The following is a 24,740-nucleotide window of genomic DNA, read 5'->3' on the forward strand; positions in this document are numbered from 1 at the left end:
AATCTTCTGTTTACCTTGTATTTCCTTATTTGACCTTGTATTTACTTACTTTAACATTGTTACCTTCTATTTACCATATTTTACCTTCCATTTATAGTATATTTACCTTTTACCTTCTATTTACCTTTCATTCACCTTCTATTGACCTTATTTTACCTGTATTTGCCTTATTTTAACTTGTTTACCTTTTACTTACCTTATTTGACCTTTTATTGACCTACTTTAACATGTTTGACCTTATATTTACCTTCTTTTACCTTTCATTCACCTTTTATTTACCTCTCATGTACCTTATTTTACCCTATTGACCTTCTATGTACCTTTTATTTATCTTCTTTTTACTTTGTTTTACCTTATTTCACCTTCTATTCACCTTTTACTTTATTTTACCTTCTATTTACATTCATGAAACAATGAATGGAAGCAACACAACATAAATGGAAGTGTGTTTTGAATGGAATAATGGATGAATGGTTGCAGCCTCAATAATAGTTTGTGTTACAACGTATTTTATTAGTATTATTTTAATGGCCCTCATTTAATGGTGCAGGTGTTCCTAGTGTTGTAGCTCATGTGTGTCTCATAAACATAATTCATAATCAAACTATTACAAATATTTTAATTGCTGTCCATCTTGTCCTGCAGTAAAGTTCCGTCATTCGTCAGAATGTTAGCGCCCGCCTCAGCCCTCAACATCCACGAGAAAGCCTGGAATGCGTACCCGTACTGTCGCACAGGTAACACACACACACACGCACACACACACACACACACACACACACGCACGCACGCACGCACAAGCATCGTGCACACATGGTAGTATATTTTGGATGCATACTCTCTAAAGATGTATAATGTAATAATATGATGTATAATAATTATAGTAATAATAATAATGATAAAGGATTTTAAATACGGCAGCCATATTGGGTCTGCTTGCTGTCTGCTTCCGTTGCACCTTGATGGACGTATGAATTATTTACTGCATGTCCAGCCACTGGAGGTGGTGGTGGTGGGGGGTGGTCACCTGATCCTCCCTTTCAAGCTGAGATCTCTCTCTCACACATACACACACGCGCACACACACACACACACACACACACACACACAAAGAGTTGTATCCCTTACAATTTTTCTCATCCATGCTTTTCTTTATTTTTCTATGTCTGCTTTACCCTCTGCTTTCTTTCTCATGGAAACAAAAGTTATTACTGTAAGTATTATTGTTATTCCTGTAAGCATTATAATTATTCCTGTAAGCATTATAATTATTACTGTAAAACATATTATTATTACTATAAGTGTTAGTATTATTACTGTAAAGATTATATTTATTACAGTAACTATTTCATAGTACTATTATTATTATTATTATTATTATTATTATTATTATTATTATTACTGTAAGTATTATTACAATTGTAAGTATTAATATTATTACTTTAAGTAATATTATTATTATTACTGTAAGTTGTATTATTACTGTAAGTATTATGATGATTATTATTATTACAGTAAGCATTATTATTATAATAATATACTATATTATATTTCTCTCCGAGCTGCCACCTTATCATGGTAGAGGAGTTTGCGTGTCCCAATGATCCTAGGAACTATGTTGTCCGGGGGCTTCTATGCCCCCTGTTGCGTGGCAGCAGCTCTATGGAAAGTCAAAACCAAGGACTCAGATTTCCCTCGCCCGGACGCGGGTCACCGGGGCCCCCCTTTTGGAGCCAGGCCCGGAGGTGGGGCTCGATGGTTAGCGTCTGGTGGCCGGGCCTATCCCCATGGGCCCCGGCCAGGCACAGACCGAAGAGGTAACGTGGGTTCCCCTGCCAATGGGCTCACCACTCATAGGCGGGGGCATAGAAGTATGGTGCTCTGTGAGCTGGGCGGCAGTCGAAAGCAGGGCCCTTGGCGGTCCGATCCTCAGCTACAGGAGGATGTGGAATGTCACCTCGCTGGGGGTGAGGGAGCCTGGGCTGGAGCGCAAGGTGGAGAAGTTCCGGCTAGATCGAGTCGGACTCACTTTGACACACAGCAAGGGCTCTGGAACCAGTCCTCTTGAGAAGGACTGGACTCTCTTCCACTCTCGTGTTGCACGCAGTGAGAGGAGACGGGCTGGGGTGGCAATATTTATTCCCCCCCGGCTCGGAGCCTGTACGTTAGAGTTTAACCCGGTAGACAAGAGGGTAGCTTACCTCTGCCTTTGGGTGGGGGGATGGGCCCTGACTGTTGTTTGTGCTTACACACCAAACAGCAGCTCAGCGTATCCACCCTTTTTGGATTCCCTCGAGGGAGTACTGGAGAGTGCTCCCTCAGGTAATTATTTTGTTCTGCTGGGTGACTTCAACGCTCACATTGTCAACGACAGTGAGACCTAAAGCGTTATTGGGAGAAAGAGCCGCCCGGATCTGAACCCGAGTGATGTTTTGTTATTGAACTTTTGCGCTCGTAACAGATTGTCTAGATTAAACACCATGTATAAACAATATGTGCACTTCACACCAGGACACGCTGGGCCGCAGTTCGATGATCGACTTTATAGTTGTGTCATCGAATTTGCGGTCTCATGTTTTGGACACTCAGGTGAAGAGAGGGGTGGAGCTTTCTGCTGTTCACCACCTTGTGGTGAGTTGGCTCCAATGGTGGGAAAGGATGCCTGTCAGACCTGGCAGGCCCAAATGCATTGTGAGGGGCTGCTGGGAACGTCTAGCAGAGTCTCCTGTCAGTTTCAATTCCCACCTCCGGAACACCTTTGAACATGTCACGAAGGAGGCGCTGGACATTGAGTCCGAGCGAAACTGTGGCCGCTAGGTGGCGGTCGTGGCGGTAATCCCAGAACCCGCTGGTGGACACCAAGGGTGAGGGATGCCGTCAAGCTGAAGAAGGTGTCATATCAGGTCCTTTTGGCTCATGGAACCCCGTAGGCAGAGGACAGGTACCAATTTGGCGGTTGCAGATGCCACAACTCGGACATGGGAGGAGTTTGGCAAAGCCATTGAAAACGACTTTCTGACGGCTTCGAAGCGATTATGGACCACCATCCGCCGCCTCAAGAGGGCTAAGCAGTGCACTGTCAACACCGTGTATGGTGAGGATGGTGTGCTGCTGACCTCGACTCAGGACGTTGTGGATCGGTGGAGGGAATACTTCAAAGACCTCCTCAATCCCACCTACACATCTTTTTATGAGGAAACAGTGTCTGGGGAATCTATGGTGGTCTCTCCTATTTCTAGGGCTCAGGTTAAAAAGTTAAAAAGCTTGTTGGTGGCAGGGTCCCGGGGGTGGATTAGTTTAGCCCAGAGTTCGTTAAGGCTCTGGATGCTGCGGGGCTGTGATGGTTCCTCTCTTTAAGAAAAGGAACCGAAATGTGTGTTCCAACTATCGTGGGATCACACTCCTCGACCTTCCCGGTAAGGTCTATTCAGGTGTACTGGAGAGGAGTCGAACCTTGGACTCAAGAGGAGCAGTGGGCTTTTCGTCATGGTCGTTGAACTGTGGACTGGCTCTACACTCTCGGAAATGTCCTTAAGGGTGCATGGGAGTTTGCCCAACCAGTCTACATGTGCTTTGTGGACTTGGAGAAGGCCCTTGGGAATTCTTGTGGGGAGTGCTCGGAGATTATGAGGTAACGGACCGTCTCATTGTGGCGGTCCACTCCCTGTATGATCAGTGTCAGAGCTTGGTCTGCATTGCCGGCAGTAAGTCGGATCCGTTTCCAGTGAGGGTTGGACTCCGCCTGGGCTGCCCTTTGTCACCAATCCTGTTTATAACTTTTATGGATAGAATTTCTATGCGCACTCAGAGCGTTGAGGGGATCCGGTTCGGGTGCTGTAGGATTAGGTCTCTACTTGTTGCAGATGATGTGCTCCTGAGTGCTTCATCTGGCCAGGATCTTCAGCTCTCTCTGGATCAGTTCGCAGCCGAGTGAGAAGCGACTGGAATGAGAATCAGCACCTCCAAGTCAGATTACAGGGTTTTCGCCTGGAAAAGGATGGAGTGTCATCTCTGGGTTGGGGAGATTTTGCCCCAAGTGATGGAGTTCAAGTACCTCAGAGTCTTGTTCGCGAGTGAGTGGATTGTGAAATCGACAGGCGGATCAGTGTGGCGTCTGCAGTGATGCGGACGCTGTATTATCAATCCGTTGTGGTGAAGAAGGAGCTAAGCCAGAAGGCAAAGCTCTCATTTTAACGGTCGATCTACGTTCCCATCCTCACCTATGGTCATGCGCTTTGGGTTATGATTCAAAAGACAAGATCACGGGTACAAGCGGCCGAAATGCTTTTCCTCCGTCGGGTGGCGGGGTTCTCCATTGGAGATAGGGTGAGAAGCTCTGTCATTCGGGCAGAGCTAAATTAAAAATCGCTGCTCCTCCACATCGAGAGAAGCCAGATGAGGTGGTTCAGGCATCTGGTCAGTACGCCCGCCGGACGCCTTCCTAGGTAGGTGTTAAGGGCACGTCCGACCGGTAGTAGGCCACGGGGAAAACCCAGAACACGTTGGGGAGACTATGTCTCCCAGCTGGCCTGGGAACGCCTCGGGGTTTCCCGGGAGGAGCTGGACGAAGTGACTGGGGAGAGGGAAGTCTGGGCTTCTCTGCTTAGGCTGCTGCCCCCGCGACCTGACCTAGGATAAGCGGAAGAAGATGGATGGATTATTTTTACTTTAAGTATTATTAGTACTGTTATTATTACTGTAAGTTGTATTAATACTGTCAGTATTATTACTATTGTAAATATTACAAATATTACATTAAGTAATAATATTATTATTATTACTGTAAGTATTATTATTACTGTCAGTATTATGATTATTCTTATCACTGTTAGCATTATTATTATTACTTTAGGTATTATTACAGTAGGTATTATTATTACTGTAAGCAGTATTATTAGTATTACTTTAGATAATGTTGTTACTACTGTAGGTAAAATAATTTATTCAACAACATGACACACTTTAGACACAAGCTGAAATTTGAGCTAGTGTAGTCAGACACCGTGACTTGTGTGTTTGCGTGCATGTGTGTGTGTGTGTGTGTGTGTGTGTGTGTGTGTGTTTGTGCATGCGTGCGTAGGTGTGTGTGTGTTTGTGTCGTCCAAACAAATACACCAGGTCAGCACATAATAGAGTAGACTAAAAGTAGCTAAGTGTTACGACAAGTCATCATTCTCTGTCGACCAATCAACATGATGTTAGCCCCGCCCCCTTCAGCTACCGAAGAAGTGATGCATCTTTCATATCCACAATCATATGAAACTGAAAGCTTTGTGTTTCTTTTTCGTGCAGAATGAATACATGAAGGACAACTTCCTGATCAAGATCGAGACGTGGCACAAACCCGACACGGGACGCATGGAAAACGTAATTACACAAATGAATAAGTATTTGAGAAATTAAATGTCATAATATTTATTAATCTGGCATGACATGACTATAAATGTGCTTAGAATGATTATTGTTTATTTAGCTGTCGCACAAAGAGGATTGTTAACAGCTGATATTTGAAGAGAGGAGCATATTTCGGACATGTTAAAACTTATTATATTTTACACTTTTTTTTTTTTTTTTACATTAATAATGATTTTGGAGTGCATGAGAAAGCGGGATTGAAAGAGTAACCCACAGTGGCAGGTTGTACGTTTCCCACCTAAGCCTTCAGTGATGTCCGACTTCAATGATTACCTCTCAAAATACCATAATGTTATGTCCCCACATGACCACTGCTAGAGAAACACTTTACATAAACACATTTACTGGGCATTGATCACCTCAACAGTGTACAAAACAGGCTATATTTGGGCACATTTAGAAATCAATAAACCCGCATCAGCATTTAAAACATATCTTACGTGGTACTGTCAAAATTAAAATGGTTGTAAAAAAACATCTTAAACAAGGAAAAATAAAGAAATTCAATATTTGAACACATGTTTTGCTCTCCTTTGTGAGTTAAAAAAGAGAGTACCAATGATTTGATTATGGCCTCGGTGTCACTTCCTGCTCTTCGCAAATTAAAACTAGTGATTGAATACTCACTTGGGAGTGACAAGTGAAAATCCAATCACGCTCTTATTTAACGTGAGGCTACCTAGATGGGCTACTGTCAACAACTCGTCATCTGATTGGCTATCACAACTGCCTATCAACCGGCAGAATGAATGCAGCGCTGGCAACAAGCTAGCTGAATTCTGATTGGGGAAAAAAGCTCTTAACGTAAAAACAAGCAACACTGGTTATTTCGCCGAAGTAGGAATAATTCGTTATAAATCAAATATTTTCATGGCTGCAGCATAAAAACATGTTTACTAAAATAAGGTACATTCAGGAACTTTACTCCGTTTTATGGCAAGTGCTTAAACTGAAAATAAGAGGATGTGATTCTAAAAACAACAGAAGTTCAAATATCAAACCGTATGAAAGAGAAAAATAGAAAAAAATATATATATATATATTTTTTTTTTTTTTACTTCCTGTATTAGCTCCTTTTAAAGCTACAAAACCATCAATTTTCCAACAAAATTACTTTGATTCAAGTAAACTTATTGCTCTAAATTAGGGCCAAAAGTTTTGTACTTGAAAAAATGAACTGTGAAGCCACATTTGGAAACATCAATGTATTAAAAAAATATATATATATATCTATATATATATATATATATATTAGAGATGCGCGGTTTGCGGGCACAACCGCGGAGTCCGCGGATTATCCGCGGATCGGGCGGATGAAATTAAAAAAAATAAGATTTTATCCGCGCGCGGGTCGGGTCGGGCGGATTAATTAGATTTTTTTTTTTTTTTTTTTTTTTTTTTTTTGCGGGTGGCAGTTAAACCCATTCGGAAATATATATACATAGTTAAATGTTGTTACCCACATACGAAAAACGAGCAGGCACCTGCTGCATATGCCACAACAGAAGAAAAAAAAGAAAAGAGATGGACACTTTTACGGAGCGGAGAAGGGACGCCTCGCCGGGGTCCGGGACCGAGGCCCCTTCCTCCGAGAGGGCCCCACCGGGAGCCGTAGCTGAGGCGATCCGCGAGAAGGGCCCGACGCACGTCCAGGGTCACTACCGCGCCCACCGCACCGACACCCCGCCTCGTCCGCCTTCGCCGCGGCCAGCGTCACGCGCAGCAGGTAAGCAGCTTACCTGCCCGCCACCCCGGGGCTCGTAACATGGGTCACTCCGCGCGCTCCGCCCGCGCAGCTTACCTGCCCGCCACCCCTGTTGCCGGGGGCGCGTAACAGGGGTCACTCCGCGCGCAGTGCGCTCACGAAAGGGGTGGGGCTCACCCTGGTTTATATAGAGAGCAGGACGGTGGCCATGGAAGTCGGAACCCGCTAAGGAGTGTGTAACAACCCACCTGCCGAATCAACTAGCCCTGAAAATGGATGGCGCTGGAGCGTGGGCCCATACCTGGCCGTCGCCGGCAGCGAGACGCGCTTGGAGGTGCGCTCAGCGCGGCTCCCATATGATTGCGCACTGGTGTGCGTCTGGGTCGTGACAGCGTGGCACGCGAAAGTCTGTGCTGCATTGGATCAGTCTCCTTTCTTTAACAGGCAAAAGCTTTATAACCTCACCATACCTGCCAACTTTTGAAATCAGAAAAACCTAGTAGCCAGGGTCCAAGGGCCGCAGGCCCCGGTAGGTCCAGGACAAAGTCCTGGTGGAGGGTTCAGGGCTTCGCCCCCCCGACGCAAAATGATTATTAGCATTCAGACAGGTTAAAATGTTGCTAAAACCATCACTTTTCTATCAGTCACAGTGACTTTTCAAAACAAAAATATTACAGCAAAAATCATATGGGTTGATTGGCATGTTTATTCTGTAAGCTAACTTCAATAGTTTGAAATTATTTTGACAGTTAATGCCAGTTATCCTGTCAACCTTTCACAAGACTTCAATTTGTTAATTGAAAGTATAAACAGTATAAACACTTTTTACAGTAAACAAATGGTAAAACAGTACTAAACAATTCCATTAAAAAAAAAATTGGTGTCATTATTAACTTTCTGTCCAAGATTGTATAATCTACTGCCTTGTTCAATTGTATAAAATATTCTGTGCCTAAAATTCACATTTCTATCACAATTATCATACTGTAAACATGGTAAGCTAACTTCATTAAAATTAATAGTCCTGTCAATAGCATGGAATTACAATTCAAATGTAGTTTTTTTGTAAGCCTTTCAAAAGAATTCAAAATATGAAAAATTAATGAAAATTAATTTAAGCCAACAGACACTTGAAAAGTGGCACATCACATCTCTAATGTAATCATTTGAACTTTTCAACAGAAATAGCACTGCAAAAATATTAAGGACATACTTCTGTATTTTGGTAGTTATGCTGTCAACATTTAACAAGATTTCTTCAACTTGGACTTGAAAGCATAAATAGTATAAACACTTTTAACAGTATGTCGTGCTGTGAAATACAGCCGACAGGATTGCGCACCAAACACGAAGCAAGGCCAAAGCGCATGGTGCAGGAGAACAAAGGACTTCTTTCATTTAAGGTTTGTGATAAACCATCAAACTCATTCGTTAAAAGGACTCTATAGTAATATAAAGCGAATTTTTCTGGACATTATCATGCAAGAAAAGTTTATTTTTGGGACCGCGATCACCGCGTAATGATTTTTAAAGGTTGCATTACAAACATTTAACTGTCCCATGTGATCAGCCAGTGCGATTGGAAATCCATGCTCAATTATTGCCTCCGTAAATAAAACTTCGGGCGGGTGCGGGCGGATGGCGGGCGGGTGCAGTTCTGATCAAACGTTACATCGGGTGGATGGCGGATGGTTGACGACTTTCTGACGCGGTTGCGGATGAAATAAATTGCCTATCCGCGCATCTCTAATATATATATATATTTTTTTTTTTTTGGAATACACTGATGTTTCCAAATGTGGTTTCAAGGGAATAAATAAATTATATATATATATATATATATATATATATATATATATATATATATATATATATATATATATTAGGGCTGCAACAACTAATCGATTGAATCGATTATAAAAATAGTTGGCGATTAATTTAGTCATCGATTCGTTGGATCTATGCTATGCGCATGCGCAGAGGCAATTTTCTTATTTATTTCTTAAAAAATGTTTTATTTTTATTTTTATTTTTTATAAACCTTTATTTATAAACTGCAACATGTACAAACAGCTGAGAATCAATAATCAAAATAAGTATGGTGCCAGTATGCTGGGTTTTTTTCAATAAAATACTGGAAAGGATAGAAATGTAGTTTGTCTCTTTTATCCGATTATTAATCGATGAATCAAAGTAATAATCGACAAATTAATCGATTATCAAATTAATCGTTAGTTGCAGCCCTAATATATATATATATATATATATATACCGGTGTGTATATATATATATATATATATATATATTTATTTATTTATATTTATATTTATTTATATATATTTATATATATATATATATATATATATATATATATATATATATTTATATATATATATATATATTTTATTTTTTTATTTTTATTTTTTTTATTTTTTTTTTTCCCTAATGCACTGATTTTTTCCAGGAGCTAATACAGGAATGAGTCAGCACTCAAGACTAGGGATGGGTACTGTTTACATCTACACCGATACAGTACCAATTTCCGTACCTGGGAATCAATACCGGTTGTCAAACGATACCATATTTCGGTGCTTTTGTGTGTTAACAAATATTAGTTGTTTTTAATAGTGGTGTGAAGTGAAGTGAATTATATTTATATAGCGCTTTTTCTCTAGTGACTCAAAGCGCTTTTACATAGTGAAACCCAATATCTAAGTTACATTTAAACCAGTGTGGGTGGCACTGGGAGCAGGTGGGTAAAGTGTCTTGCCCAAGGACACAACGGCAGTGACTAGGATGGCAGAAGCGGGGATTGAACCTGGAACCCTCAAGTTGCTGGCACGGCCACTCTACTAACCGAGCTATACCACATATATAGGAAAATCTAACTTTTTTATTGCAACATTTAAAAAGGAGCGTGTATCTTGTTTTATTGTCACATTTGTAAATCTCCTTTGCAAGTATGACATTAAGTTGCAATTACAGTTGCAAGTCCAAGACGTTAGATGGCAATAATGTATAGTTTATGATGTGTTGGCGCGTCAGTTCAGTCCTTGTTGAATGTAGTCTTTTGTTGCGCCCTAAAAAGCGTTAATACTGTAAGTCAGGGGTGTGAAAGTCATTTTAGCTCAGGGGCCCGCATGGAGGGAAATCTCTGCACACGCGGGCCGGACTATTAAAATCATGGCATTAAAACTAAAAAATAAAGACAAATTCAGATTTTTTTCTTTGTCTTACTTTGGCCAAAAATAGAACATACACATTCTGAAAATATTACAATAAAAATATAGAAAAAAATACCGGCAGCAGTAAAGTTTAGATCCATGAAGGAAAGAAGAAAGTGAATGAATGTTTATAACTGAATACATTTACATATGCATAAAACATGTTTTTCTTTTATTTTATTTTTTTAATGAATTAAATAACATCTATGACAACCTTTTTCCAAAACACAACATAGAATGTGAGATATAACAGGATAATGCATACATTTATCATTTGTTTTCAAAACGCTTACAAAAAAGTGGGACCCCAAATATTTACTGTGGGACCCCATCTTTATGACTTGATGGGGTCCCTGGGACCCCATTTTGAAAATTCCTAGTACCAACACTAACGGAGTATTGGTGCATCTAAGTTGTAGTTTTCAGTAACACATTTGAAGGTATTGAAATCGCATCAAGCTAGCCCATTTTTTGAAAAATGGAGCCTTACTATACTTACGTTGGAGCGTTTTTTTTTGGTACCGTTGGATCTTACGTGAATTAGGTAAGACTAGCAGGATTCGGTCATTGACAAAAACTAGTACCTGATTCGGAACCCAATGTGTTGGTTGTGTTTCAGGTGCACGGTTTGGACGGAGACACCTGGAAGAAGGTGGACGTGGTTTATATCGACATTGCGGACAGAAGCCAAGTGGATTCGAAGGTGAAGAGCGTGAAGAAGATTCGTGCAGACGCATTGAAGATCCTTATTTGTCTCTGTGCAGGACTACAAGTCCGAAGAGGATCCCTGCAGGTTTAAGTCCATGAAGACCGGACGAGGCCCTCTAGGACCAGACTGGAGGGTACGAAGACATCTCATCACCTGTATTTGTTACACTATATTGCCAAAAGTATTTGGCCACCTGCCGTGACTCACATATGAACTTGAAGTGCCATCCCATTCCTAACCCATAGGGTTCAACATGATGTCGGTCCACCTTTTGCAGCTATTACAGCTTCAACTCTTCTGCACTGCAAAAAGTCAATGTTCAAAAACAAGAAAAAAAAAAATACAAAAATTAGGGGTATTTTATTTGAACTAAGCAAAATTATCTGCCAATAGAACAAGAAAATTCGGCTTGTCAAGACTTTCCACAACAAGTCAAATTAGCCAACCTCAATGAACCCAAAAATACCTTAAAATAAGTACGTAAGAGCACTTTTCTTGGTAGAAGAAAAAAGAGACCATTTTGCTCAATATGTTGAAAAATATTCTTAAATTAAGTAAATGTTCGTGCCATTATCTTGGCATAGTGATATGCGCTCGGCATCATGATTTTTTTTTTCATGCTTGAAGTAAGAAATTATTACTTTGAAAAAGCAGTTTTATACTTGTGAGTGTTGTAGACACAGCTTTGCATCAGTTGATATTCTAGTTTCAAGCATGTTTTACTCAATATAGGTCATAACATCTCAGCAACGAGCTGTAATATCTTACTGAGATCATTTAGGACAAAAAACCCTTAAAACAACTAAAACACTCTAACATAAAATCTGCTTAGTAAGGAGAATTATCTTATCAGACAGAAAATAAGCAAGTATCACCCTTGAGGTATTTAATCTTGCTTAGATTTCAGTTTTTGCAGTGTGAGAAGGCTGTCCACAAGGTTGCAGAGTGTGTTTATAGGAATTTCCCACCCATCCATCCATCCATTTTCTACCGCTTATTTCCTTTGGGGTCGCGGGGGGCACTGGAGCCTATCTCAGCTACAATCGGGCAGAAGGCGGTGTACACCCTAGACAAGTTGCCACCTCATCGCAGGGCTACAAAATAATATTTAATTTATATATTTTTATTTATGAATATATGATGTGCAACTATATATAAAAAACGACATTTGAAACAAGGAGCACCGAAGCCTTAAGTAGATATTTTAAGTATTTTAAACTTAATTATTTTAACTATGTGTAATATATAAAACAATAACTATTATTTTTAAATATATTTAATTTATATCTTTTTATTTATGAATATATGATGTGCAACTATAAACAAAAAATAACATTTGCCCTAAGCAGACTTGTTAGTTATTTTAAATGTAATTATTTTACTATATGAAATATTATGTAAAACAATACTTATTATTAAAAACTACATTTATTTATATATTTTTATTTATGAATATATGATGCGCAACTATATATAAAAAATGACATTTAAAACAAAGAGCACCTAAGCCTTAAGGATATATTTAATTAATTTGAATAATTTCCCACCATTCTTCCAAAAGCGCATTGGCAGTGTTGGGTTGGTTACTGAAAACCAGTAACTAGTTACAGTTACTAGTTACTTTATTTCAAAAGTAACTCAGTTACTAACTCAGTTACTTACACCAAAAAGTAATGCGTTACTGTGAAAAGTAACTATTTAGTTACTTCTTTTTTTCTTCTTTTTTTTTAAAGCTCCCATTAATGCCCTTTTAGCCTTCATTTCAGTACTGTTATTGCACTGGAGAATAATACAATCTGTTGATCAACTTGACATGCATTTTTATTTTCCTTTTAACATAATTAATGAAAAACAGTGCAACATAAAAAGGCATTCCTCCTTTCTTTAAACTTGGACCAATGACCATTAATAAAAAACAAGTTTAAGTGCAACATAAGAAGAAACATCATCTTCCTTGAAACATAGGTAGTGAAATAAAGCCTGACATCTGGAGTGATGCTGCTGTCTTCCACACTTGGAGCCATGGATTGTAGAATCCTTGTTTTCAGTGGCAGGATCATTGACACAGATGGTGAAGTTTCAGTGCTCAGTAGAGATGTAACACTTTTGAGGGGTTTAAGCACCTGGAGGACCTCATCTGCCACTCTCACATCATCATCAGACAGGGTGACATTTGTCTTCAGGGTGTTGTGGGTCAATGCAGAGTATATAGCTGCCTGCTGCTCCAACATATCATAAGTGGAGTTCCACCTCGTTGGGACATCATGTATGAGCAGGCAGCTTTAGCATTTCTTGCTTTGTCTTAAGCACATGAGCAGCTGTTGTGCTTGGGTGGAAGTAAGAAACCTTCCTGATCCTCCCAAAGAGGCGCTCCATCCTATTGACTGAGATTCCCTTCTGTGATGCCAAATTCACCACATGTGCAAAGCACCTATCTGTGGTCCCAGTCCTGCCTCATTCTCTGTAATTATTTGATTTTTGGCATTATCAAGTGTGACTGGGATATCTTTATCTTCCATTCCTCCACTGCTTGTGTCAGTACCTGCGCAAGGTGACTCTCGTAGAGGGGGCGTGTCTTCTCATCTCCCAGTCTGCTGTGATGAAGTGAGTGCTTATAGTTCCGCTGGATGTCCAGCCGTCTGTCATGAGCGCAACAGATGATGCTCGGGATAGTTCATCCACAACTTTTTTCTTCTCCTGCTCATAAAGATCTGGCACAATCTTATCGCTGAAGTGGGTGCGCGACGGGATGTCGTAACGTGGTTCAAGCACGTTCAGCATGTGTTTAAAACCCTCGTTTTGCACAACCGAATCTGCACTTATAAACACACCGATTCAATGGCGCAGGGCGTTCAAGCTCCTCCTTTATTGCGCTCGCCATGACCACGCTGTGTGTGGACTGAACGTGCCAACAACTTTTTTTTTTTGTTTCACATATCAAACCCCCCCCCCCCCCCCCCCCCCCCCCCCACACACACACACACACACATAGACCGCGCCTCTTTTCTTCTCTCCGGCTTGTGACAGAGGAAGATTCAGAAGAACGGCAGCGCTTCTGTTTCTAGCCGATTCTACATCAAAAGTAACGTAAAATAACGCAGTAACGCATCATGTAGTAACGGTAACTAAATTACTGAATAAAAAAAAATAACGCGTTAGATTACTAGTTACCGCCGAAACTAACGGCGTTACAGTAACGCGTTACTCTGTAACGCGTTTGTCCCAACACTGCTCATTGGTGAGGTCACACACTGATGTTGGTGGAGAAGGCCTGGCTCTCAGTCTCCGTTCTAATTCATCCCAAAGGTGTTCTATCGGGTTCAGGTCAGGACTCTGTGCAGGCCAGTCAAGTTCATCCATACCCGACTCTGTCATACATGTCTTTATGGACCTTGCTTTGTGCACTGGTGCACAGTCATGTTGAAGAGGAAGGGGCCAAACTTTTCCCACATGGAATTGTCCAAAATGTTTTGGTATCCTGGAACATTCAAAATTCCTTTCACTGGAACTAAGAGGTTAAGCCCAACTCCTGAAAAACAACCCCACACCATAATTCCTCCGCTGACCCCTCTTTGTCAGTTTACGTGTCCTACCACTTCGTGGCTGAGTTGCTGTTATTCCCAAACTCTTCTATTTTCTTATAATAAAGCTGACAGTTGACTTTGGAATATTTAGGAGTGAGGAAATTTCACAACTGGATTTGTTGCACAGGTGGCATTCTATGACAGTTCCACGCTGGAAATCACTGAGAGCGGCCCATTCTTTCACAAATGTTTGTAGAGACAGTCCCCTTGCCTAAGTGCTCGATTTTCATCATCGGCGGTCACTCGAACGAGTATGACGATCCTCCTGGTAGGGGTGTATCTCTTTATGGAGGATGCCTGTGCGTGACTTTGTTTAAGTTAAGTTAAAGTACCAATGATTGTCACACACACACTAGGTGTGGTGAAATTTGTCCTCTGCATTTGACCCATCCCCTTGTTCACCCCCTGGGAGGTGAGGGGAGCAGTGGGCAGCAGCGGTGCCGCGCCCGAGAATCATTTTTGGTGATTTAACCCCCAATTCCAACCCTTGATGCTGAGTGCCAAGCAGGGAGGCAATGGGTCCCATTTTTTATAGTCTTTGGTATGACTCGGCCGGGGTTTGAACTCACAACCTACCGATCTCAGGGCGGACACTCTAACCACAAGGCCACTGAGTAGGTAAACGAGGGGACACTGGTGCACAGACAGAATCCTTGACAGAATCGGGTCAGGGTCCAGTGGTACGGAGTCCAAGACGACTGGGGACCCTTTTCTGCTGCAGCCTTCTTCCGCCGTTGAGGTCTTCACCGTATCCCTGGCTAGGGGGCAGTCAGGTACTAGGCCTTTGCCAAGGTCCACCTGGGGTAACAGTAGTAAAGGGGTTAACCTCCTCGTTCCCCAAGACCCCCATAGAGGATCCTCCACTGCCGGATGCTCTTTAACGTCATGCCCAGGACACGCTTGAGTTTATACACCAAGTGATTACGACACCTGATTCTGATTCTGACCAAATACTTTTGGCAATATAGTGTATTGCTAACGAGCGTCCATGTTCCTGCAGAAGGAGCTCCCCAACAAGAAGGACTGCCCACACATGTGTGCCTACAAGCTGGTCACGGTCAAGTTCAAGTGGTGGGGCCTCCAGAACAAAGTGGAGAACTTCATACAAAAGGTTTGTGGACCTCAGCGCCCCCCACTGGACAGATGTGACATGAAATCCTGTCTCTCGGCAGCAAGAGAAGCGTTTGTTCACCAACTTCCACCGTCAGCTGTTCTGCTGGATCGACAAGTGGATCGACTTGAACATGGAGGACATCCGCCGCATGGAGGAGGAGACGCGCAAGGAGCTGGACGAGGTGACGGAAGGAGACCGGGTCAGCGGGAATTGGTCTCGCGGTTGTTAACCGGTTTGTGTTGTGTTGTGCTCACAGATGAGAGTGAAGGACCCGGTCAAAGGCATGGTGGCGCTAGAGGACTGAGGTTGGCTCTAGACTGTGAATGCTGCTGCTCATCAGGTAGGACAAGAACACTAGCATAGCTAACATTACATTTTAACATCAGGCTAGGTTAGCAACACTAGCATAGCTAACATTACATTTTAACATCATGCCAGGTTAGCAACACTATCATAGCTATGTGTGCTACATGCTAAAATTACATTTTAACATCAGGCTAGGTTAGCAACACTAGCATAGCTAACATTACATTTTAACATCATGCCAGGTTAGCAACACTAACATAGCTATGTATGCTACATGCTAAAATTACATTTTAACATTATGCTAGGTTAGCAACACTAGCATAGCTATGTGCGCTTCATGCTAACTTTACACTTTAATATCATGCTCGGTAACGACACTAGCCTAGCTATGTGAGCTACATGCTAACATTACATTTTAACATCATGCTAGGTTAGCAACACTAGTATAGCTTTGTGAGCCTCATGCTAGCATTTCATTTCAACATAATGCTAGGTTAGCAACACTAGCATAGCTATGTGTGCTACATGCTAAAATTACATTTAAACATCATGCTAGGTTAGCAACACTGGCATAGCTAACGTTACATTTTAACATCGTGCCAGGTTACCCACACTAAAATAACTGTGTGCTACATGCTAAAATTACATTTTAACATCATGCTAGGTTAGCACTATGTGCGCTTCATGCTAACTTTACAGTTTAACATAATGATAGGTTAGCAACACTAGCATAGCTATGTGAGCTACATACTAACATTACATTTCAACATCATGCTAGGTTAGCAACACTAGCATAGCTATGTGAGCTACATACTAACATTACATTTTAACATCATGCTAGGTTAGCAACACTAGCATAGCTATGTGAGATACATGCAAATATTATATTTTAACATCCTGCAAGGTTAACTACTCTAGCATAGCTATGCGGGCTACATGATAACATTACATTTTAACATAATGATAGGTTAGCAACACTAGCATAGCTATGTAAGCTTCATACTAACATTACATTTTATCATCATGCTAGGTTAGCAACACTATCATAGCTTTGGGAGCTTCATGCTAGCGTTTCATTTCAACATAATGCTAGGTTAGCAACACTAACATAGCTATGTGAGATACATGCAAACATTACATTAATACATCCTACGAGGTTAACTACTCTAGCATAGCTATGCGGGCTACATGCTAACATTACATTTTAACATCATGCTAGGTTAGCAACACTAGCATAGCTTTGAGCGCTTCATGCTAACTTTACACTTTAACATCATGCTAAGTAGCAATACTAGCATCGCTATGTGAGCTACATGCTAACATTACAGTTTAACATAATGATATGTTAACAACACTAGCATAGCTATGTGAGATAAATGCAAACATTACATTAATACATCCTGCGAGGTTAACTACCCTAGCATAGCTATGCGGGCTATATGCTAACATTACATTTTAACATCATGCTCGGTTAACAACACTAGCATAGCTATGTAATGTACATGCTAACATTACATTTTAACATCATGCTAGGTTAGCAACACTAGCATAGCTTTGAGCGCTTCATGCTAACTTTACACTTTAACATCATGCTAAGTAGCAATACTAGCATCGCTATGTGAGCTACATGCTAACATTACAGTTTAACATAATGATATGTTAACAACACTAGCATAGCTATGTGAGATAAATGCAAACATTACATTAATACATCCTGCGAGGTTAACTACCCTAGCATAGCTATGCGGGCTATATGCTAACATTACATTTTAACATCATGCTCGGTTAACAACACTAGCATAGCTATGTAATGTACATGCTAACATTACATTTTAACATCATGCTAGGTTAGCAACACTAGCATAGCTATGGGAGATACATGCAAATATTATATTTTAACATCCTGCGAGGTTAACTACTCTAGCATTGCTATGCGGGCTACATGATAACATAACATTTTAACATAATGATAGGTTAGCAACACTAGCATAGCTATGTAAGCTACATACTAACATTACATTTTATCATCATGCTAGGTTAGCAACACTAGTATAGCTTTGGGAGCTTCATGCTAGCATTTCATTTCAACATAATGCTAGGTTTGCAACACTAGCATAGCTTTGTGAGATACATGCAAACATTACATTAATACATCCTACGAGGTTAACTACTCTAGCATAGCTATGCGGGCTACATGCTAACATTACATTTTAACATCATGCTAGGTTAGCAACCCTAGCATAGCTGACATTACATTTTAACCTCATGCTAGGTTAGCAACACTAACATAGCTATGTGTGCTACATGCTAAAATAACATTTTAACATCATGCTAGGTTAGCAACACTAGCATAGCTAACGTTACATTTTAACATCATGCCAGCTTAGCAACACTAACATAGCTATGTGTGCTACATGCTAAAATTACATTTAAACATCAGGCTAGGTTAGCAACACTAGCATAGCTATGTGTGCTACATGCTAAAATTACATTTAAACATCATGCTAGGTTAGCAACACTAGCATAGCTAACATTACATTTTAACCTCATGCTAGGTTAGCAACACTAACATAGCTATGTGTGCTACATGCTAAAATAACATTTTAACATCATGCTAGGTTAGCAACACTAGCATAGCTAACGTTACATTTTAACCTCATGCTAGGTTAGCAACACTAACATAGCTATGTGTGCTACATGCTAAAATAACATTTTAACATCATGCTAGGTTAGCAACACTAGCATAGCTAACGTTACATTTTAACATCATGCCAGGTTAGCAACACTAACATAGCTATGTGTGCTACATGCTAAAATTACATTTAAACATCAGGCTAGGTTAGCAACACTAGCATAGCTATGTGTGCTACATGCTAAAATTACATTTAAACATCATGCTAGGTTAGCAACACTAGCATAGCTAACAGTACATATTAACATTATGCTAGGTTAGCAACAGTAACATAGCTATGTCTGCTACATGCTAAAATTACATTTTAACATCATGCTGGGTTAGCAACACTAGCATAGCTATGTGCGCTTCATGCTAACTTTACGCTTTAATATCATGCTCAATAGCGACACTAGCATAGCTATGTGAGCTACATGCTAACATTACAGTTTAACATAATGATATGTTAACAACACTAGCATAGCTATGTGAGCTACATACTAATGTTACATGTTAACATCATGCTAGGTTAGCAACAGTAGCATAGCTTTGTGAGCTTCATGCTAGCATTTCATTTCAAAATAGTGTTGCTAACCTAGCATTAACATAGCTATGTGTGCTACATGCTAAAATTACATTTAAACATCGTGCTAGGTTAGCAACACTAGCATAGCTAACATTACATTTTAACATCATGCCAGGTTACCAACACTAACATAGCTATGTGTGCTACATGCTAAAATTACATTTTAACATCATGCTAGGTTAGCAACACTAGCATAGCTATGTGTGCCAAATGCTAAAATTACATTTTAACATCAGGCTAGGTTAGCAACACTAGCATAGCTAACATTACATTTTAACATCATGCCAGGTTAGCAACACTAACATAGCTATGTGTGCTACATGCTAAAATTACATTTTAACATTATGCTAGGTTAGCAACACTAGCATAGCTATGTGCGCTTCATGCTAACTTTACACTTTAATATCATGCTCGGTAACGACACTAGCCTAGCTATGTGAGCTACATGCTAACATTACATTTTAACATCATGCTAGGTTAGCAACACTAGCATAGCTTTGTGAGCCTCATGCTAGCCTTTCATTTCAACATAATGCTAGGTTAGCAACACTAGCATAGCTATGTGTGCTACATGCTAAAATTACATTTAAACATCATGCTAGGTTAGCAACATTGGCATAGCTAACGTTACATTTTAACATCATGCCAGGTTACTAACACTAAAATAACTGTGTGCTACATGCTAAAATTCCATTTTAACATCATGCTAGGTTAGCATTATGTGCGCTTCATGCTAACTTTACAGTTTAACATAATGATAGGTTAGCAACACTAGCATAGCTATGTGAGCTACATACTAACATTACATTTTAACATCATGCTAGGTTAGCAACACTAGCATAGCTATGTGAGATACATGCAAATATTATATTTTAACATCCTGCAAGGTTAACTACTCTAGCATAGCTATGCGGGCTACATGATAACATTACATTTTAACATAATGATAGGTTAGCAACACTAGCATAGCTATGTAAGCTTCATACTAACATTACATTTTATCATCATGCTAGGTTAGCAACACTATCATAGCTTTGGGAGCTTCATGCTAGCGTTTCATTTCAACATAATGCTAGGTTAGCAACACTAACATAGCTATGTGAGATACATGCAAACATTACATTAATACATCCTAGGAGGTTAACTACTCTAGCATAGCTATGCGGGCTACATGCTAACATTACATTTTAACATCATGCTAGGTTAGCAACACTAGCATAGCTTTGAGCGCTTCATGCTAACTTTACACTTTAACATCATGCTAAGTAGCAATACTAGCATCGCTATGTGAGCTACATGCTAACATTACAGTTTAACATAATGATATGTTAACAACACTAGCATAGCTATGTGAGATAAATGCAAACATTATATTAATACATCCTGCGAGGTTAACTACCCTAGCATAGCTATGCGGGCTATATGCTAACATTACATTTTAACATCATGCTCGGTTAACAACACTAGCATAGCTATGTAATGTACATGCTAACATTACATTTTAACATCATGCTAGGTTAGCAACACTAGCATAGCTATGTGAGATACATGCAAATATTATATTTTAACATCCTGCGAGGTTAACTACTCTAGCATTGCTATGCGGGCTACATGATAACATAACATTTTAACATAATGATAGGTTAGCAACACTAGCATAGCTATGTAAGCTACATACTAACATTACATTTTATCATCATGCTAGGTTAGCAACACTAGTATAGCTTTGGGAGCTTCATGCTAGCATTTCATTTCAACATAATGCTAGGTTTGCAACACTAGCATAGCTATGTGAGATACATGCAAACATTACATTAATACATCCTACGAGGTTAACTACTCTAGCATAGCTATGCGGGCTACATGCTAACATTACATTTTAACATCATGCTAGGTTAGCTACACGAGCATAGCTTTGAGCGCTTCATGCTAACTTTACACTTTAACATCATGCTAAGTAGCAATACTAGCATCGCTATGTGAGCTACATGCTAACATTACAGTTTAACATAATGATATGTTAACAACACTAGCATAGCTATGTGAGCTACATATTAATATTACATTTTAAATATTATGCTAGATTAGCAACACTAGCATAGCTTTGTGAGCCTCATGCTAGCATTTCATTTCAACATAATGCTAGGTTAGCAACACTAGCATAGCTATGTGAGATAAATGCAAACATTACATTAATACATCCTGCGAGGTTAACTACCCTAGCATAGCTATGCGGGCTACATGCTAACATTATATTTTAACATCATGCTCGGTTAACAACACTAGCATAGCTATGTAATGTACATGCTAACATTACATTTTAACATCATGCTAGGTTAGCAACACTAGCATAGCTACGTGAGATACATGCAAATATTATATTTTAACATCCTGCGAGGTTAACTACTCTAGCATTGCTATGCGGGCTACATGATAACATAACATTTTAACATAATGATAGGTTAACAACACTAGCATAGCTATGTAAGCTACATACTAACATTACATTTTATCATCATGTTAGGTTAGCAACACTAGCATAGCTTTGGGAGCTTCATGCTAGCATTTCATTTCAACATAATGCTAGGTTTGCAACACTAGCATAGCTATGTGAGATACATGCAAACATTACATTAATACATCCTACGAGGTTAACTACTCTAGCATAGCTATGCGGGCTACATGCTAACATTACATTTTAACATCATGCTAGGTTAGCAACACGAGCATAGCTTTGAGCGCTTCATGCTAACTTTACACTTTAACATCATGCTAAGTAGCAATACTAGCATCGCTATGTGAGCTACATGCTAACATTACAGTTTAACATAATGATATGTTAACAACACTAGCATAGCTATGTGAGCTACATATTAATATTACATTTTAAATATTATGCTAGATTAGCAACACTAGCATAGCTTTGTGAGCCTCATGCTAGCATTTCATTTCAACATAATGCTAGGTTAGCAACACTAGCATAGCTATGTGAGATAAATGCAAACATTACATTAATACATCCTGCGAGGTTAACTACCCTAGCATAGCTATGCGGGCTACATGCTAACATTACATTTTAACATCATGCTCGGTTAACAACACTAGCATAGCTATGTAATGTACATGCTAACATTACATTTTAACATCATGCTAGGTTAGCAACACTAGCATCGCTATGTGAGATACATGCAAATATTATATTTTAACATCCTGCGAGGTTAACTACTCTAGCATTGCTATGCGGGCTACATGATAACATAACATTTTAACATAATGATAGGTTAGCAACACTAGCATAGCTATGTAAGCCACATACTAACATTACATTTTATCATCATGCTAGGTTAGCAACACTAGCATAGCTATGTAAGCTACATACTAACATTACATTTCATCATCATGCTAGGTTAGCAACACTAGTATAGCTTTGGGAGCTTCATGCTAGCATTTCATTTCAACATAATGCTAGGTTTGCAACACTAGCATAGCTTTGTGAGATACATGCAAACATTACATTAATACATCCTACGAGGTTAACTACTCTAGCATAGCTATGCGGGCTACATGCTAACATTACATTTTAACATCATGCTAGGTTAGCAACCCTAGCATAGCTGACATTACATTTTAACCTCATGCTAGGTTAGCAACACTAACATAGCTATGTGTGCTACATGCTAAAATAACATTTTAACATCATGCTAGGTTAGCAACACTAGCATAGCTAACGTTACATTTTAACATCATGCCAGCTTAGCAACACTAACATAGCTATGTGTGCTACATGCTAAAATTACATTTAAACATCAGGCTAGGTTAGCAACACTAGCATAGCTATGTGTGCTACATGCTAAAATTACATTTAAACATCATGCTAGGTTAGCAACACTAGCATAGCTAACATTACATTTTAACCTCATGCTAGGTTAGCAACACTAACATAGCTATGTGTGCTACATGCTAAAATAACATTTTAACATCATGCTAGGTTAGCAACACTAGCATAGCTAACGTTACATTTTAACCTCATGCTAGGTTAGCAACACTAACATAGCTATGTGTGCTACATGCTAAAATAACATTTTAACATCATGCTAGGTTAGCAACACTAGCATAGCTAACGTTACATTTTAACATCATGCCAGGTTAGCAACACTAACATAGCTATGTGTGCTACATGCTAAAATTACATTTAAACATCAGGCTAGGTTAGCAACACTAGCATAGCTATGTGTGCTACATGCTAAAATTACATTTAAACATCATGCTAGGTTAGCAACACTAGCATAGCTAACAGTACATATTAACATTATGCTAGGTTAGCAACAGTAACATAGCTATGTCTGCTACATGCTAAAATTACATTTTAACATCATGCTGGGTTAGCAACACTAGCATAGCTATGTGCGCTTCATGCTAACTTTACGCTTTAATATCATGCTCAATAGCGACACTAGCATAGCTATGTGAGCTACATGCTAACATTACAGTTTAACATAATGATATGTTAACAACACTAGCATAGCTATGTGAGCTACATACTAATGTTACATGTTAACATCATGCTAGGTTAGCAACAGTAGCATAGCTTTGTGAGCTTCATGCTAGCATTTCATTTCAAAATAGTGTTGCTAACCTAGCATTAACATAGCTATGTGTGCTACATGCTAAAATTACATTTAAACATCGTGCTAGGTTAGCAACACTAGCATAGCTAACATTACATTTTAACATCATGCCAGGTTACCAACACTAACATAGCTATGTGTGCTACATGCTAAAATTACATTTTAACATCATGCTAGGTTAGCAACACTAGCATAGCTATGTGTGCCAAATGCTAAAATTACATTTTAACATCAGGCTAGGTTAGCAACACTAGCATAGCTAACATTACATTTTAACATCATGCCAGGTTAGCAACACTAACATAGCTATGTGTGCTACATGCTAAAATTACATTTTAACATTATGCTAGGTTAGCAACACTAGCATAGCTATGTGCGCTTCATGCTAACTTTACACTTTAATATCATGCTCGGTAACGACACTAGCCTAGCTATGTGAGCTACATGCTAACATTACATTTTAACATCATGCTAGGTTAGCAACACTAGCATAGCTTTGTGAGCCTCATGCTAGCCTTTCATTTCAACATAATGCTAGGTTAGCAACACTAGCATAGCTATGTGTGCTACATGCTAAAATTACATTTAAACATCATGCTAGGTTAGCAACATTGGCATAGCTAACGTTACATTTTAACATCATGCCAGGTTACTAACACTAAAATAACTGTGTGCTACATGCTAAAATTCCATTTTAACATCATGCTAGGTTAGCATTATGTGCGCTTCATGCTAACTTTACAGTTTAACATAATGATAGGTTAGCAACACTAGCATAGCTATGTGAGCTACATACTA

General features: G+C 39.5%; 1 protein-coding gene across 1 annotated transcript in view; it reads left to right on the forward strand.

Moving 5' to 3' along the window:
* LOC133579791 (phosphatidylinositol transfer protein alpha isoform) overlaps positions 1-24,740 on the forward strand; it is a 59,639-nt gene that overhangs the window by 21,715 nt on the left and 13,184 nt on the right. Inside the window, exons 5-12 of the mRNA XM_061934118.1 lie at positions 646-737; positions 1,206-1,213; positions 5,293-5,367; positions 10,964-11,047; positions 11,109-11,186; positions 15,638-15,748; positions 15,810-15,932; positions 16,008-16,091. Coding sequence (XP_061790102.1) covers positions 646-737; positions 1,206-1,213; positions 5,293-5,367; positions 10,964-11,047; positions 11,109-11,186; positions 15,638-15,748; positions 15,810-15,932; positions 16,008-16,055 — 619 coding nt within the window. The 3' untranslated portion in view covers positions 16,056-16,091. The remainder of the gene's footprint in view (positions 1-645; positions 738-1,205; positions 1,214-5,292; positions 5,368-10,963; positions 11,048-11,108; positions 11,187-15,637; positions 15,749-15,809; positions 15,933-16,007; positions 16,092-24,740) is intronic.

Source organism: Nerophis lumbriciformis, linkage group LG03, assembly GCF_033978685.3.
Source record: "Nerophis lumbriciformis linkage group LG03, RoL_Nlum_v2.1, whole genome shotgun sequence".
NCBI lineage: Eukaryota > Metazoa > Chordata > Actinopteri > Syngnathiformes > Syngnathidae > Nerophis > Nerophis lumbriciformis.